The sequence below is a fragment of the Rhipicephalus sanguineus genome, chromosome 2, assembly GCF_013339695.2.
Source record: "Rhipicephalus sanguineus isolate Rsan-2018 chromosome 2, BIME_Rsan_1.4, whole genome shotgun sequence".
Taxonomy (NCBI): Eukaryota; Metazoa; Arthropoda; class Arachnida; order Ixodida; family Ixodidae; genus Rhipicephalus; species Rhipicephalus sanguineus.
In genome coordinates this window covers 91,136,394-91,153,984 of record NC_051177.1, presented here as the reverse complement: position 1 = coordinate 91,153,984, position 17,591 = coordinate 91,136,394, and the positions used below count along the sequence as shown (strand labels likewise).

Below are 17,591 nucleotides of genomic sequence, written 5' to 3'. Positions count from 1 at the left end.
AAGAAGGTGACTTAGCTCGCGTCTGAGCAAGATGTACGACGTTTTACCTGCAGGGACCGTGGCGAGGGCCGGTGCGCTCCGAGGGAGCGCTGACCGAGCGAGATGAGCGAGCTGTAGGAGCCCGTGGGCCGTGGTCCGAGCGGGGCCGACCAGGGCACCGAGCGCGTGTCGTAGTCCACGCTGGAGGAACCGGGCGCCAGGCTGCCGCCGCTGTCACTGGCCTCGGTGGCCACCGACATCCTCTGCGCCCGGCGCGTCAGGCTGGGCGTAGGGGTGCGCTCGCCCAGGGAGCGCAGCTCGCACGAGGTGGACGTGCGCACCGACGAAGACGGGGACTGTGCCTCCGACGAGGTCAGCGTGTGCTGAAGCAGCAACGCTTGCCTGCGAGTGGTCAGGGTATAAGGGTCGAGTATCTACAACGCACTTAATCGGGGAAAGGCGGAGTCTGATTGGATGGTTAATTGATCGATTGATTGCTTTAGCGGTACATATAGATGGGCTTGTGGGTGCATGTAGCTGCGTACCCATCACCTCCACCACTTGTGACGCAACAGACAGTGCGACCTTCATTAGGCCCCGAAAACACGGCGAAGCGACCACACCCGAGGCACAGGTCATAGTCAAGACGAGTAACCACGACCGATGACGAAGAGCACTACATGATGATGAACATGTATGGAGAACGAAGATGTGCCTAATAAACGCCCACACTGTGTAAAGAAAAGCAGCGTAAACTGGGACGCGGATGAAGAAAGGGAATGGGACGAGACGCTGCGCTGCGCTGTTTCGGTGACCGAGTGCATGGCTGACAGAGAGTGACCACTTCATTGATTGATTTGCTGACATATTTATTTATTTATTTAGATTTGTGCTCATAATGTAATACGGATGCAATGCGAATGCCTCATAGAGGGCGGTTACGTATTAACTTTGAACACCTGGTGCTCTTTAGCGTGCATATAAGGTTCGGCACATCAGAGTACGTGTTAGCCATATTATTTCAATAACGGAAGCAACAATTTCAACATCGCTCAGGACACGCACTGTTGCATTACTTTAGTGCGAAAGGAGAGTGGGAGATACATCTAATGAGGAAAGGCAGGGATTTAACCAGAAGATAAATATCCGGTTCGCTACTCTGCAATGGGGAAGAGGTAAGGCGAGACAGAAAAGTAAGAAAGAGATAACGGCAAGAGAGCGGAAGGAATCCCTAACCAAACCATCGTCAAGCTTGCAACGGCCTCGCACGCCGGCGCGCGTCACGCAAACTCCTCGCAAAACTTTGACCCGATTCAGTCAGGCCCGAGTACACACTTCAGCATGGAACGACTATATATAGCACGTAGGATACATTCCTCAGCCGCATACCGAGAAATTCTCTTCCGGACAACGCGAAAGGGCACCGCACACGCGTGTCAGCGATCTTTATTTAAATCTCTGGCGAGGTCGCTGGGAGGACGTTCACACTCTGCTTTTCACGCAACGCGTCGCCCATGCCGTGTGCGCACTCGGCGAAGGGGAGAGCTGCCAGCTGCGCACGAGAACTCATCCCCGCCCCACCGTCAGCGTGCGCACGGCAAGGACCTTCCCACGCCCTTTATAGAAAATTTTCGCCGAGCCCGGCCTTTCGGGTACGGCATGGCGGCACGCGAGGACCAGAACCTATAGTAGGGGCACGCCTAAATCCAGCGTCGCGTGTTTCCATGCGCGCTCAGATCAAAGGGCAACATGCAAAAAGACGCCGTGCCCCCTTTTATTCCTGATAAGCGCTGTACAGCGACAATGCCGACGGCTGAAGTCTTGATGTTTACAATCACCGCGTGCGTAAGAGCGATAAGATCTTGATGAACTCGAAAAAGTTTGAGAACGTTATCGCAAAGGGCGGGACGGCGCCGAAAATTACAAAGCGACATCGTACAGAAAGAGAGCAATGACAAACTTTCAGCGACGTGACGACGTTTGCGAGGACGTAAAGTCAGCGCTTGCATGTGTTTATGTTAGGATCGCGTCTGTAAGTTTCCTGATGCTGTATAAGGAACAGACCTTGCAGCGGGGACGGCCGTATTTTGATGGAGACTGAGGCAAATGGTCGAAATAATGAAAGATTAACCGCGATAACGCTCAGCCTGTTCTTATCGTTGCGTGCATCATGCAGCCTTTGGTCGCTTTACTTTGTCGTCAACTGCTCCGTAATAACATCGGCAGACGAGTGCCCGCAGCGCGGATGGCCGGTGATTGAGGTCGAGATTAAGACCCGTATTCACAAACCAACCTTATCCTTACCAACCTTATCCTTATCTGATGTTTTCCTTAAGTTTCTGTACATGCTACGTGCGTTATAAGGGCACAAAAACGGTAACAGGGTAAAAGATAACTAAAAAATTGTTTGTGAATACCGGCCTACTTTGTTTATCAAATGCATAGAGGCACAAGACTGATAAGGAAAACGCGAGATAAGAATAAGGTTGGTTTGTGAATACCGGCCTAAGTGAGCATGCTCTAGACGGGTGTGCGAGAGTAACATATTCTAGGCCCGAATTCACAACGATTTACGTTCGTACTGTTTGCCATTGTTTAACCGCCTTCGCTAATAAGATGTCCAGTACCAGGACCGGCTAGGATTTTCTTTTACGAACGGTAGCGTAAGACTTTTTTTTTGTGAATACAGGCCCAAGGGTTGTGCTTTGAAACTACAATTTTTGGAGGTATCGCCATAATATCGCTTTCAATGCGTGCTGATTGGCTGGTTGAGGAAAGGCGGGCCAGTAAGTCGTTTCAGTCATTGGACACACGAAATTCTACATCACGCAAAGCGACCTTGCCACCGACACTGATTGTCACAAGAGAAATAGATGAAATGGAAACGCAGGGAGGCGATTGTTTGAAAATGCGGCCCCTGGTCCAACTTGAACGAAGATGTTGGCGCAAAGTTAGGACGTCAGTCGCAAAGGAAACGAACCAGTGAAGAAAGGAAAGGAAATTCTGACCAGCTGCGTCATGCTACACCAGTCACAAGGTCCCTCGTGGATTGTGATTTGATCTTCGGTATATTCCCAGCTCTACTTTCTTCTTATCGGAGCGAGTGCCGCGTCAGCCGGGGCAACATTTTTCTCGCAGTTGTTATACGAACGGAATTTACAGGAGACAGAAGCATAAAACGCTCCTGTTGAATCAAGTGTGCCATTGCCGACGGGTGCGCGCACCGCGTTCTCGATTCCAACTTGTCTCAGCGACCGTTTGCAACTGGTCGATTCCACGAAAGATCGAAAAAGGGTGTATATTTGATGTTTCCGATTTTCCTGATAATTTTGTATGTTGTGCACATATGACTGCACAGCACGAAATCGCAGTTCGTTTTCAAATAAAAAATTTTTTCAACACAGCAAAATTCGACAAGTGTCGCCGGTTGACGACGACCATTTTACGAAGAATGCGTTTTCGTAACTTCGGAACCATGCTGGCAGTTACTCAAGCTGCATATTACAAATATCTTTCTTTTTGGCGGAAGTAGAAGTAAAGAGGAAATAGCTCTTATCATTTCATGGAATTCTGAGTAAATTATGTATTTTTAAAAATTCACGAAAAACGCTGCGTTTTTGAAAATCAGTCAAATTTGGGACGCTATGGCTACTTCTGTGAACATCTTAGCTTGTTCATATTTGCAGTATGAATAGGCCTTTATGTGAATAATGAACCTCTGCATTTGTATTTCTCTAATAATTTTCAAAGTAGTAAATTTTCATGCTCGAAACACCAAAAAGAGAAAAGTGCTCCTCCATTCAAAAATCTATAATAAAAAAAACCCAATCTCAATTTTGTTCAAAGTCCCCCAAAATGTTCTCAAAGGACTGCAGAATGATATTATGAAAAAACATGTTGCATCATTTTTGTTAGAACAAAAGCAGAAAATGTCAAACATTGTGTTTCCAGAGCGTGGTGGCCACTGCGTAAAGGACATCTCTAGTAACAAGAAAATACAGTAACACGTCTTTTTTTCTTCTCTGAGCTTCGCTAAACAGCAGTAATGATGTATTGTTGGAAAGTGGGAACTGTTTCGTGAAGAAAAAAAAAGATCGTTCCAATTAAATGCATTTGCGACACCACTTACATTATTCGTCGACGGGCAGCACGGACATTTTCATTCCTCTGGATAATTTTTTTTTAGTAAATGCGCTTATATAAAAGTAACGAAGCTAAACGCGAAATATGTGTAGCTGAGTCGATCATGCATTGTAAGAATGTGAGAAATCGCAAATGGCGGCTGTGGTGAACGGCGAGTACCGCAGTGCAACCTAAGCACAGCAGCCACACATTGTTTGCCAGGCTTTGTCGCTATGCACGAGAAAAAGCTGGGGTGTCGATTGCGTTGGTTACACGATACATTTTTCACCGCTCGTCGCTCTCCCGCCCGGTCTCTGGATCCGCACCGGGCGAATCGTGTGGCGGATCGTGTGGCCCGCGCTACAAGCACTCGTGTAAACGGAGTAGCATGCGTTAGGCGGACAGGTGCAAAGGGCGGCGCGATGGACGCCCGCCTGAGCAGACGACAGCAACGAGTACGGCTGTGCCAGTCAGCCAAACACCACCTGAGATAGAAGTTAAGCATCCAAATTGTGCTTCACTTTGATGCGATCACTATCCTACGCTCTGAAGGTGGCTAGCCTATGGGTAGGCGTTATAGCCATGGCCGAGATTTTGTACGGACTGCCTCATGGTGCACAAAAAGAAAATTCCGCTGCAGCAGAATTTTCGTTACGGAGAAGATATCGGGTGGAGACTCTTTTGCGGAGGGTCATGAAGCAGGATGCGCGCTCAATTCAAGAGGGAAACCAGATCTGCCAGCACTCCTTCAAGAGAAAGAAGGATATGCAAAACAAAGCAGATGCAATGCAAACAAAACGTGTTTTGTCCGTGGCCAGAACTGCTGCCACCAATCTTCACGTAATCGATTCTTTTTAAACTCTGCATTGATCACATTAGGTTTGACAACGTACACATTTGGGTCAACAAAAACCACACCTCTTGGCGACCGCTCTCCAGAAATTCATTTCCATTCATGAAGAGACCTTGGCTTTTATACCAATCTCTCAATTCTGGCACAGCACATCATCATAAGAGACGCATGGAGGGAATGCGTTCTTTAGCACTCAAGATATGAATTATACTCAACTGAAATAGATGAAAGAAAAGAGGCTACAACTGAAAGTGCCTACTGTGGACTGAGGGATGTCTAACACTGGCGTGAAGTCGCAAACCACGCGAATGCATTTAATTTGAACGGTCTTTTTCTTTACAAAACAGTTCCCAATTTCCGACCATAGATCATTACTGTTGTTTAGCGAAGCTCAGAGAAGAAAAAAAGACGTGTTACTGTATTTTCTTGTTACTAGAGATGTCCTTTACGCAGTGGCCACCACGCTCTGGAAACACAATGTTTGACATTTTCTGCTTTTGTTCTAACAAAAATGATGCAACATGTTTTTTCATAATATCATTCTGCAGTCCTTTGAGAACATTTTGGGGGACTTTGAACAAAATTGAGATTGGGTTTTTTTTATTATAGATTTTTGAATGGAGGAGCACTTTTCTCTTTTTGGTGTTTCGAGCATGAAAATTTACTACTTTGAAAATTATTAGAGAAATACAAATGCAGAGGTTCATTATTCACATAAAGGCCTATTCATACTGCAAATATGAACAAGCTAAGATGTTCACAGAAGTAGCCATAGCGTCCCAAATTTGACTGATTTTCAAAAACGCAGCGTTTTTCGTGAATTTTTAAAAATACATAATTTACTCAGAATTTCATGAAATGATAAGAGCTATTTCCTCTTTACTTCTACTTCCGCCAAAAAGAAAGATATTTGTAATATGCAGCTTGAGTAGCTGCCAGCATGGTTCCGAAGTTACGAAAACGCATTCTTCGTAAAATGGTCGTCGTCAACCGGCGACACTTGTCGAATTTTGCTGTGTTGAAAAAAATTTTTATTTGAAAACGAACTGCGATTTCGTGCTGTGCAGTCATATGTGCACAACATACAAAATTATCAGGAAAATCGGAAACATCAAATATACACCCTTTTTCGATCTTTCGTGGAATCGACCTTAACTATATTAGATGCGAAGCATCTTATGGCGGAGTTCAATCCGGTGGTGGTGGTGGTGTGCGGCGTGACCACCTTTACTGCGCATGCGCAAACCCTCTCCACACACCTCCGCTCCACTCCCCCTCTGAAACGCGGGCTCGACATGCCGAAACGCTGCTTCGCATCGCCTCATGGTCCCCTTTATCGGGAGATGGTGTAACTTTTTATTATACGCGCTGCCCCGTTTGCGCACTAAGCCGGCCGTAAGGTGTCGACTCTGCCGCAAAACTATCATCATCATGAACGGGCAAGTGCCACAGAATTAGGGCAAATCCCACTACTCACAGCTACGGCGTGGACGGCGGGGCCTGTAATAACCCTGAGAACGAGTACAGAGAGAGAGAGAGAGAAAGAGAGAAACAAATAGAGAGACGGAAAGAAAGATATAAAGAAAGAGAAAATTCTTGCTGAAAAAAATTTCTTCACGAGGCGGGATTCGAACCCGTGTACCCTCGATCCGAAGGCGAGCGTCCTCACTACTCGGCTATCCAGGCACGCTAGCACAGCAAGGCACGCTAGCACAGCATAGCATAGCCTCGTATAGTATAGTGTATCAAGGGGTCCAGGAAAGGGAAGTGAGCGTGAGGAGGAGAGATGTGACACTGAGGATGAGGGAAAGGAGGAGGGGAGAGAGTAAAGCGTAGCACAGAAAGAATGAGAAAGATAGAAGCAGAGCGAAAGAAATGCAGAAAGAAAAAGAAAGCGAGACAGAGAGAACATCAGCGAAATAGAGAGAAAGAAGTAGAGAGAGAAAAGAAGGATAGAAAGAAAGAGAAAGAGAAGAATTCTTGCCGAAAAAAATTCTTCACGAAAAAATTCTTCTTCACGTCCACCGACGGAGACATCGTGCGCAACCTCCGCTCTATTAGTGCACAGCCTGGCTGTGCCCGATCGTGTCCAGGGACTCATGGGGCGTCCTAAGAAAGTGCGTACTCCCGTGGAGGAAGCCACGCATGAGCACCGACGAGCCCGTGCTTCGCTGTGTCGAGCTTTGCGCGACTTAGCGCAAAGATCAAAATATTTTTCTCTATCCATTTTCCTTTCTTTAATTGTAGCACAACACAAATATTTGTACATTATTGCCCATTTGCCGCCCTTTCTTCTTTTTTTTCTTTCTTTCATTCTAACCACACTGCGCATTTAATTAGACGCCGCGCGTGGAATGTGAAAGCTAACAGCTGCAGGGCTTCTGCTGAGGCCTCGTATTTGCATGTTTGGAAACGCATAAGGAAACCGGATTCAGGCCTTCATTGTTTCGAGTGTGGGTCGGTCGGTTACTCAAAAATTATCGGGAACGTGCGTCATCCATTCTGACGCGAAGGCAACGCAGCTTCAATCTTCCGTGCTTCCACCGGTTCGTCCTGCCAAAGCTGGCACATCGCGTGCGGCACTGTAGAAGCGCATTTCGTGCAAGGCACCGAACAGCGAGCGGTGGCTGAACGAGGCTGCCGAGGCATTGGATCTGAAGGCGGCGGTTAGGACGTGCCGGTGCGGCGCGGAAAGCGAAGATAGGCGCAAGCACGGACCTTCGGCACGCACGCGATAGCTCACAAGAGCACGAAGCCAAAGAAACGACGTTGACTTATGTGAACCGCATGCAGCATCACACAAGCCCGCATTGTAGCATTGTAAGAGTCAAGAATGGCATGCGCGGATGTGGTATACAGCACCGTGGTGTACGTCAAGATGTTTATTGCGCTATGACGCGTAACTATAGCTCGGTGAAATGCGATACGTTCGTTCTGCGGAGTGTAAGCACATTCAAAGCGTGAATTGCATGCATGAAATAATTAGTATTAATTTTTGTTGCCGAAATATTTGGTTATACGTGTTCGGTATATAGCATTAAAACTTTAGCGTGCACAGGTTCATTGGAACATTCACGAGAATGGCTTGGTGGGCTGGTTGGTATTGCATATTAGAAAGGTTACAACGCCTACAGACGGGGAAGTGAAGAAGAAACAATACAAAGCGCTTATGAGTCTTGTTTCAGCAGCCACGTGGGAACATGTGGCTACTGAACGCGAAAAGCACGAAAGCTCAAAGCAGACGCTCTACATCACGATCTACCTTGTGCCACGTACGTGCAGCGCTCGGCGCATGTCTTGATACAATGCACCGCCACGCAAATAAAGTGATTAACTACTCAAGGAAGCTCTCGTTCTCGTGAGGTTGCTGCAAGCCCACATTTGCTGGAGTGTCGCAACACACACATACACGGAGAGGAAAAAAGATGCATAGTCAAAAGCTCATTAGGGGATGCCTCGTGCGAAGGCTGAGCATCGGCCAAGAGCCCCCTGCAGCTGTCATCTGTCAAGTTACGAGACAAGCGCGCGTTTTAAGCCAGCTAGCAGCTAGCAGTGCAGCATTGTAGAATATACGACCTGCTCACAGTTCATTCTAGTCCGAGACTCGTAGCTTGCTTCTGAACGATAATTACCAGCAGTATACGGATATGCAAGTGCTGCGTTACACGCTGCAAACATAGTCCTAGAGGCGCCCAGAGACACCGGTAATTAAAACGGGTCGCGAGAAACGCTGCCTGTCGTGCATATTGCTACAGGCAGAAATGCTAATGCTGTTCGCCGTCTGAGCGAGCGAGCGATTGTGTTGAAAATGTGACGTCATTTTTATGGATATTGTGTAACTATTCCATAATTCATGATCTACCCGCAACTGCACCGTACTTTATTTTTAATTTTTCATCTTTTTTTTTTGCTATCTTTAGCCTGCAACAATACGCTGGAATTTCGATGTCACTACATCTGACCGTGGCCATATCATGAAGTAACATCGCACACTACATCGCTGACCTCAGCCGATGGCACGCTAAATATGCACGTTCTATTGATCGTCCACATCTGGCTTTCTAACTTTCTGTAGGCCGTCTTTATTCATGGTCTCTAAATGCTGCATGGTTTAATGTACGTTGCGCAGTAAAACGTCAAAGGCGACCATGTTACTTAACTACGTGATTTACGTCGTCTTTCATAAGCGTCCAAAGTCAAAAACGCTTGGGTTGGAATTCGAGAACGTCGTAAATCTCGTTGGCCCGAGTGACCACGTCTTTTTCGCTCGACGATCTTTAGACGAAACGATATATACTATTACACGTCGTGCCATCCGGTGATCCTTCGAGCATTTTTCAAAAAGCTCTGATTGAAAATTTTGAAAGAAAGGTTCGGAGGACAGATTGCATTTCAAACTCGGAAAACAAACGAATAAAAAAAAAAAAGCGTCGCAAGCTCTTGCAGCAACGCTGGCGCAACCCTCTTATCATGCAAGCCTCTCCCTTTTTTCTCTCTCTCTCTCTTTCTTCGTCTCCAAAGCTGCGGTGGTGTCGCAACGCTGTCGAGTTTGGAACTTCGCGGTTTTGGCAGGAGGATCAAAAAGACGCGCGATGGCGACACACTGCGCAAACCTTGTTGGCGAACTCCCATACGACGCGTTCTTACTTTTTCTTTCTTGCTTTTTTACTCTTTGAGCTCGTTCGTCTCCCCCTGCAATACTTTCGCAGCAACCATCCTGTACGGAGTACACCACCGTATGGTGTTGCAACGTTATTCCAAGACGGCGTTGCGGCAGAGTACACTCAGGGGCGTGTATGTTTTCTTGACCGGGCCGTGTCGGTGACCCAGCGTAAGGATGGATTAGAAGTCTGCGACAATCGCCAGTCTTACAAAGCCCTCGGAGTGACGGCAGCTACAGCGACGTGGATATATGGCTGGATCCAACAGTGTGTGGGATTGAATGTTTCGAGAAGAGAAAAGAAGGTTTAACGCGCGATATAATGCCGAGCAAGCGACGTGCGCCAGCTCGACGGGCAATCTATTTCGCATACATCGAGGCATGGAGCAAGCATATTGCTTCGCGAGACGCGAGTTGTCGCTACTTTTCTCACTTTTGCGACGCACAGAAAAGATTTCGCAAATGTGGATAGACTTCTTCGGTGCTTTATGGTGCAATGTATATGGGAGGAGCTCTATATCCCACGCTGAGGAAATAAATTCAGATTACTTCGTCGAGGAACTCCTCGATATTTGACACTTCGTATGTACTCGTACACGTTTGCGCAAAACTCATAAGTCAAAATTTAGAGAGAGAAAGAGAGAGAGGGAGGGAGAGATCGTTCAGGGGAAGGAGATAGAGGACTGAAAGAGAAGGAGCAGAAGTTTGGGCTTTGCACAAATACTTGATGTGCATCTACGCTTGCGCGCGTGGCTTGTGTCCTCCCTTTACAGTCCATCATTCTTCTATACTATCACTTATTCCTATACCATCATTCCTGTAGATCAGGTTATAGCAAACGGCGCATGTGCATTGGTACAGGTTCCCCGCCTTGCCCCTTCATCATCCCTTACCCACACTGTTGCGACGCCATGCCCAGTTATCCCCAATCCCAACTCAGAGCACAGAAAATCGCACATGTGTGTCGTTAGGCTCATCTCTTTCTTTTCTCGTAGCATGTACTCGTGCCAGGTCATTGGGTTCTTCCCTTTACCACCAGTCCTAACGGGCAGACCGCACATGCGGTCTCGCACTGACGCTACAATGCGGCATCACACACTGACCTCTTGGTGAGTCCCGAGTCGTAGAACTGCGGACCGAGCGTATGCGCCTTGCGGAGGGCCTCTCTGCGCCCCTTGCTCCGACCGATGGCGTCTCTAAGGGCGAACATCCAGTCGTCCAGGCCGCAGTTGGTCCAGAGCAGGAGCTGGCCCTCGGTGCCCACCCGAAGGGCGATAACTCCCGTCCGCTTTTTGTCGGCCCACTGCAGCCCCTCCACGTCTGCCAAGTTCACCTGCAGCAGATACACACCCGTAGGGTCAGCTCGTCTTCCAAACACACGAATCAGGATGCCAATACACGAACCCATAGAGACATAAGCGTGCCCCCCCCCCCCCCTCAATAATCTGACGGAGGCGACAAGTCTGCCCAATACGCTTAGTCAGACGGACCTGTCCTGTCATTGTCTAAAGTGCAAGGTTATGACCATGCAGGTTTTTGACGATAATGGCGGCCCATGACCACTGATGTTGCATTCCAGCTATATGCATAGGGAGAAAGAGGGGCTTGCCTTGTAAAGGAATCCACCCATCTCGGAGGTTCCGACCTTGGATTCCTTCTTAAAGCACGCCAAGTAGTCCTTGGTGAGCACAAAGTAGCGCTCCTTCCAGCGACTGAAAAACTTGTCCCACTGCTGCCACAGAAGACCCTTCTTGACCGTGGTGGTCTCGAGCAGGGGCCCGTTGGCCGTGCCGCCGTTGGCCGCGGCCACGGCCGGCGAGGAGTTGTCCTTCTTGACGCCTCCGGGCATGCCGTTGGCCATCAGGCCTCCGTTGCGGCCCACGCTGCCGATGCTGCTCATGGTGGCGCATCTTACGGGCGGCTGCTGCGGGTGGTGGCCGCGCGAGGAAGCCAGCGCACCGCCGGGACCGGCCGCCGCCGCCGCCGCGCCTTCCTTGGCCGATCGCCGCCGCCGCAGCAGGAAGCCGCGGAAGCTGCCGCCACCAATGCCGATGCCGAGGCCTCGCCTGCGCCAAACAAACGCTGCCAATGAGCAGGGATCTGGACAAGAACTATGCATGTCGTGAAAGCGACATGGAGACATGACAAATGGACATGACAGACATAACTGATTTTAAGGCGAAAAGGAGGACATACACAAGAGGCGATCCGTCCCGTGTTCTATCTTGTGTATGTCCTCCTTTGCGCCTTAAAATCAATTATGAACGTCTACCAACTTGCCCGACAAAACGTTCTCCTAAAAAGGACATGACAGAATTAATAAACTGCGATAATGCGATACAAAGCAGGGCTGGGCAAAGATACTTTGAAATTGTATCGCCATACGATACAAGATAGTTAGGCAAGAAGTACTTGAGATACAGATACAAGATACTAAAACACTGATTGTATCCGATACGATACATTCCAATTGTATGTTAAGATACTTCGATACATTCGCAAATTTGTTATTATATATCCATATAATGTAGCACTGAAGGCCTTTACGCAACAATTGTCTCTCGAAAATTTATTAACTGCGAGCAATTTTGTTTCATTTGAATGTAATCTGTTGGTATCTCAAAAGATTTGTACGTCTAGCTCAAGCTATGTCAGTTTCATTCCGAAACAACTGATGGCGCTTCTTTAGCTGCTTAACATAATAGATCTTTATACACTTCGCTGATAGCAGTTTTTGCTTGTCGCTTTTGTAATTGATGGAGTCGCTGCTCCGCTTGCCGACCAGCTAGCGGGTTGCCATCTACTTACAAGAACGTCACTAAGAAGCCTCTGCACGATGGTGCAAATTAGAGGTGTGCACGGGCTCCGTGTAGCCCGAAAGCCCGAGCCCGACCCGGCCCGCGGGCCGGGCTCGGGCGGGCCGACGTATTTTCACTTGGGGCCCGGGCCGGGCTCGGGCTACTTGGAGTTTTGTCGGGCTGGGCTCGGGCCCGGCGCAAAGCCCGACTCAAGCCCGAAATATAGAGAATGAGCGGGAATTGTTTTCCAGCACGCATACAGCGCCTTTTCCGCGACCGCACTTTACCGCTTTTCCTTTCCATTCGCTAATTTAAACAAAAGGGGAGCAGGTAAAGCACTGCCTCTGTTGCACTCCGACAAACAGAGAAGTAACACCATCTGAGCTAGTGACGGCGCCGCGCGACTGTTCGCGTTAGATTTAAGGCCAAATCCCATATGAATGAAAATGCACGCGACAGCGCCGAGCGACCCGACGTAGATCGCCTTCGTGCAAGATGACGCTTGCATGGGCATACCCCATACACGTGACGCCTTTGGCGAGCGAACTCCATTGTTGCTGGCATGAGGCCGTCTACTTGTATAGCAAAAGTGCCGCGCTGTCGCAGGTATGCAATGCAAATAAAATATTTGTTGCATGTTAGTACGTAAAACGTTTACCGTTGTCTCACAGTATTTTTTATATGCACGTGAATAATTATTACGTTATTTGTTGGCGTACAGCATGATGTGCTTAGTACGTCGCTGATTGGTTTTGCAGCGAACCTTCAAAAAGCCGGGCCGGGCAGGGCCCGGGATTGTGTTTTCGTACGTCGCGACGGGCCGGGCGGGCTCGCATGCCTTTTGCCGTCGGGCTCGGGCGGGCCTTCGAGAAAGTCAGCGGGCCCGGGCCGGGCTGGGGCTCGGAAATACGGCCCGTGCACAGCTCTAGTGCAAATACCGCTGTGGAGTTCTGCCTTGCCCATAAACGTATTACTGTTTCCGCCAGCGGCGTATCAAGGGAGGGGGGGCACACCAGGCCCATGACCCCCCCCCCCCATCTTTTTGCCATGGCATAGAGACCACGAAATGGCACTCGATCACATCTGCCTGCCCGGCCCCCATTTCAGATCAAGGAGGTGCCCCCCCCCCCCCCCCCCCCGAAAAATGTTTCTGGCTACGCCCCTGGTTTTTCGCCATAGCGGATCACCGGACAGGTGCACGACCCCGAGGACAAGTGCAGCCCAGTAACCTTTCAGACGTATTGTCCAGTTGTACAAAGTGCCGCAGGACGCCTCCGCTATTAACACTATTAGCACTTATTGCTCCGAATACTCACGAAAACAAACATATCTAAGCAAAATAGAAAAGCAGTTCCGTATGAAACACAGCGAATAAGTATAGAAACACGATACAGACGGCCACCCCAAGAACTAGTGATATATTTAGGAGCGCATAATATGACTAAGAATAATCGTTGCGTTTTGCGTCTCAAAACCACGATATGATTATCAGAGACGCTGTAATGGAGGGCTCCGGAAATTTTGACCACCTGGGGTTCTAAAACCTCGATATAAGCGCACGAGCCTCAAGCATTTTCCCTCCATCGAAATGCGGCCGCCGCGACCTTCGGGCCAGAAGTCGAGCACCATAACCACAAGACCACCGCGGCGAGTAACAGCTAATAGGTATGACAATTAGGCATTTAAGGTAAGACCAAAGAAAATTCAGTGCCTATGGAAAATAGCGTAAAACGGCTCTTCGGGACGCTCATGAGAAAAATGGAGCATTTGGTTTCTCGAATCCCTTTGCTAACTTTAAGATGGCTATCATAATGAAAACTCAATTTCGCTAATTTACTTAGCAGTAAGCAAATTTGTTACTGTGTACCCTAGGCACGCCCGGATAATAATAAATTTGTTCTCAACATCGCCTTTACATGATAGTAAATTCAAGTGGAATATAAGTACGTAAACAGTAGCACAAATGATGCAGACAGTTCAAAAGTAAGAATAAAGCAAAGAGCTTACCTTGGCAGCACATTAAAGACATATTACAGTAAGCAGACCGAAAAAGAAACGATAGAGAGACATAGGTAATGTATGGGATGGAAAAGAAGGAAAACAAGGACAGTTAAGAAAGAACTTGTGCTTATGATTTTAAACACGTGATTATGATTTTTTGTGCTTATGATTTTGTGCGTATGATTTTTTTATCATTTTGTGGTTATGATTTTAATTATGATTTTAAAAACTCTTTGAATAAAAGAAGAGACTTACGCCATGGTAACTTTGGTTAGGTGGATGCCTGTTCTGTTAGATCAGGCATCGGTACCGGTGCACGGTGCTGTAGCTGTTAGAATGTTATTTGCGTATAAGTCAATCTCATCGCATGCAAGCGAAACTTACATCCGCGAAATCCTTCAAATCGCCGATGTGTGAAAGCCACGATATGCAAGAGAAACTTTGACAACGACACTACAGCGGCATCAGAATGTGTGCGAAAAACGCCGCACGCATTGGAGCACGCGGCACAGGAACGGCCAAGTGCCTAGCACTGATAAAACTTAAAAGAAAAAAGCCAGGAAAGAAAATGTCGGCTAGGCATAGACGTTCGCGCGCTTCTCTCTCGAGATGACGCGAGCGCCACCACGTGACTCTGCTTCGCCAATGCTCGGAGCTCTTCGTCTATCTTCGCTGGAAAACTCTGACGTAAAGGTGAAATAATATGTCACTGTCTTTAGTTATATTCTGGTGACAGTAGCAGCAGTACCAGCTTGAGAAGCGGAGATCGGCCAACGTTTACTGTTTCGTCCGGTGGTGGTGCGATTGCAGTATCTTGCATCTTGAGATACACGATACATTCTTCAATGCATCGTAAATACAGATACTGATACACGTCTTGCGAGACATATCGCGATACAGATACAAGATACCCAACAAGTATCTAAGATAGTATCTAAGATACATGTATCTTCGATACTGCCCAGCACTGATACAAAGGCTCTTAACTGTGAGGGTCAGGGACGTAACCAGAAATTTCTTCCGGGGAGGAAGGGGGAGGAGGTGAAATTGAAACACATTTTGCTCGTGCGTGTGTTAGTATGTGTGCTGAATTTATGCACTTGCTAATCTGAAAAGTTTCGGGGCAGTGGGAGGTATTACCGCCCCCCCCTCCCCCACGTCTACGCCAGTGATGAGGGTATCCAGTGAAGGCGAAAGAAATGAAGCGTAAAGTGGTCCCGATGCCGCCTCGAAGTTCCCGGAAGAACTCGTTGTCACGTTCTAGATAGTGACAACGTCTGTTCCCGCCCACTTAATATTTTATTAAGGCGAAAGCCATACATGCCTCATAAAGCGCGATAACTGACCGTCGGCGTCGGTGTCAACCTGAGAGATGCAAAAGATCATCATACCGTGATGACGTCTTCATGTGACATCATCATTACGTCACATACCACAAAAAATTGTGACGCCATCATGACGTAACACGATGACGTCATCACATGACATCAACGCTTGGTCACAGTTGGGCCGACCACGGAGGTAGTGTAAAACTAGATGAGATGCAGAAAGCTTGCAATGCATCCGATCCTGGAGTCAGTGCAAAGCCACGTTAGGTGCACAAAGCTCTTGGAGGGGGGTGGGGAGGATAAGTATATTGACTGAGAAGAAAAAGAAGACAACTTTCGCCTCTGAGTCGTCCTAGGCGAACGCGTAAGGGACCCTGTGAGCTTTTGGCCTTGTATTCCCTAGGAGCGAAAGACTGTGTCGCTATAACGTAAAATTATTGATTCAAATCTTTCTACTACAAGCTTGACAGTTGACCTCGGCGATTTGTCGATATCTTTCAGGCAGCGCCCACTGCGCTTATTTGCCGCGCGATGCAGTGAAAACTACGAACACGCCCCATCTGAAAATGCCATCAAAGGACTTCTTATGTACGGTCAGGTAGATAAAGGAGAAGTAATTTCCGAGTCTATGGTTTTGTCGCCTTCAGCCTGCTTCAGCCATGCTTGCTTCAGGGGTGAAATAAGTGGACGTCTGGTTGGAACAAAACAGCAGCGGAATAGCTTTACATCACTGAGCCCCTGAATTTGAAGAGTATCGAGAACTTTCACTATGCCACAATGGCTCCAAACACGAGAAAATTATTCTAAATGTATGATGTCACAGTGACGTGCAGGGGGCTTGGCTTTAAGCGCGAGATTTTAAAACGTGGACGCCTTTGGGCTTCATTTTCTCATCTAATTACCACCCTATCGTAAATTTAACAAAAACTGAGTTTTAAAGAGTACGTTACTGGTCCAAAGTGATCAAGCTAAGTTACCAACCTAAAAACAGAAAATGAGCTTACATATTTACTGTTAAAACTGTCACAGACTCGTTAACGAGAAGCTCTCGTGACCGCTGCCGATGTACCGAACCAATCAGAAGTTGTTCTAGACCTTGGCCATTAAATGGCCAAAGTCTAGAACGCTTATGTATCACATGACTTTATTCTTGTTAGTCGTTTATTTATTTCTTTTTGTGTTCCTGCGCTAACTCATTCTTCCTTCCATTAATTTTTTTGTTTTTGTGCGAGACAAGCTTTAAGCACGCTGCTTCATTAAAAAAAAAAAGCATTTTCTCGTCAGTTCTTACTCATGCCACCGAACACGACTCCATGCAAAAAAAAAAAAAATAAAATAAAATAAAAGGGGAGGGGGGCGGAGAAAGGAAAGAAAGTGCTGCTCAGGCGTATCATGCAGCAAGCTGCATTATACGCGTAGCCAGACTTCCTTAAGAGCATTAATTTGGAATTAATCACCCGCGGCACATTAAATACGGTTTCAGTTTTTTTTTTTTCGTGAATCAGTCGAGTGCACCGGGGTGTTATTATTTGCGTGAAAGCCTCGCAGGACCTGACCTTCTTCATTACGCGAGACAGGAAAACAAAAACAAAAAAACTTTTGATAATCAAAGAAAAGAAGGTATACGAGCGCACCAGATGGTGGCTCCGGTCTCCAGCCATTCTTATAGTAAACAACAGACGCGTCTTTTCTCAAGATAAAATCGAAGAATTAAAAAAAAAATCGAAACAAAGCGAAGCGCAGACGAAAGCGAGACGTGACAGCGACTGGTGTTCATTTCTGGGAGCGAACTGCGAAGAGGCTGCGGGCGTCAGTTTAATTATACCGCGTGCCTCGCGATGGCGAACTTC

At 47.5% G+C, this 17,591-nt stretch overlaps 1 protein-coding gene across 2 annotated transcripts in view; it reads right to left on the bottom strand.

Annotated features, from left to right (window-relative positions):
• LOC119383363 (uncharacterized) overlaps positions 1-17,591 on the bottom strand; it is a 305,608-nt gene that overhangs the window by 8,284 nt on the left and 279,733 nt on the right. For both annotated transcript variants that reach the window (XM_037651457.2, XM_037651456.1), the window contains 3 exons: positions 11,224-11,680; positions 10,718-10,947; positions 48-381 (listed from right to left, as the gene is read on the bottom strand). In XM_037651457.2, coding sequence (XP_037507385.1) covers positions 48-381; positions 10,718-10,947; positions 11,224-11,514 — 855 coding nt within the window. In that variant the 5' untranslated portion in view covers positions 11,515-11,680. The remainder of the gene's footprint in view (positions 1-47; positions 382-10,717; positions 10,948-11,223; positions 11,681-17,591) is intronic.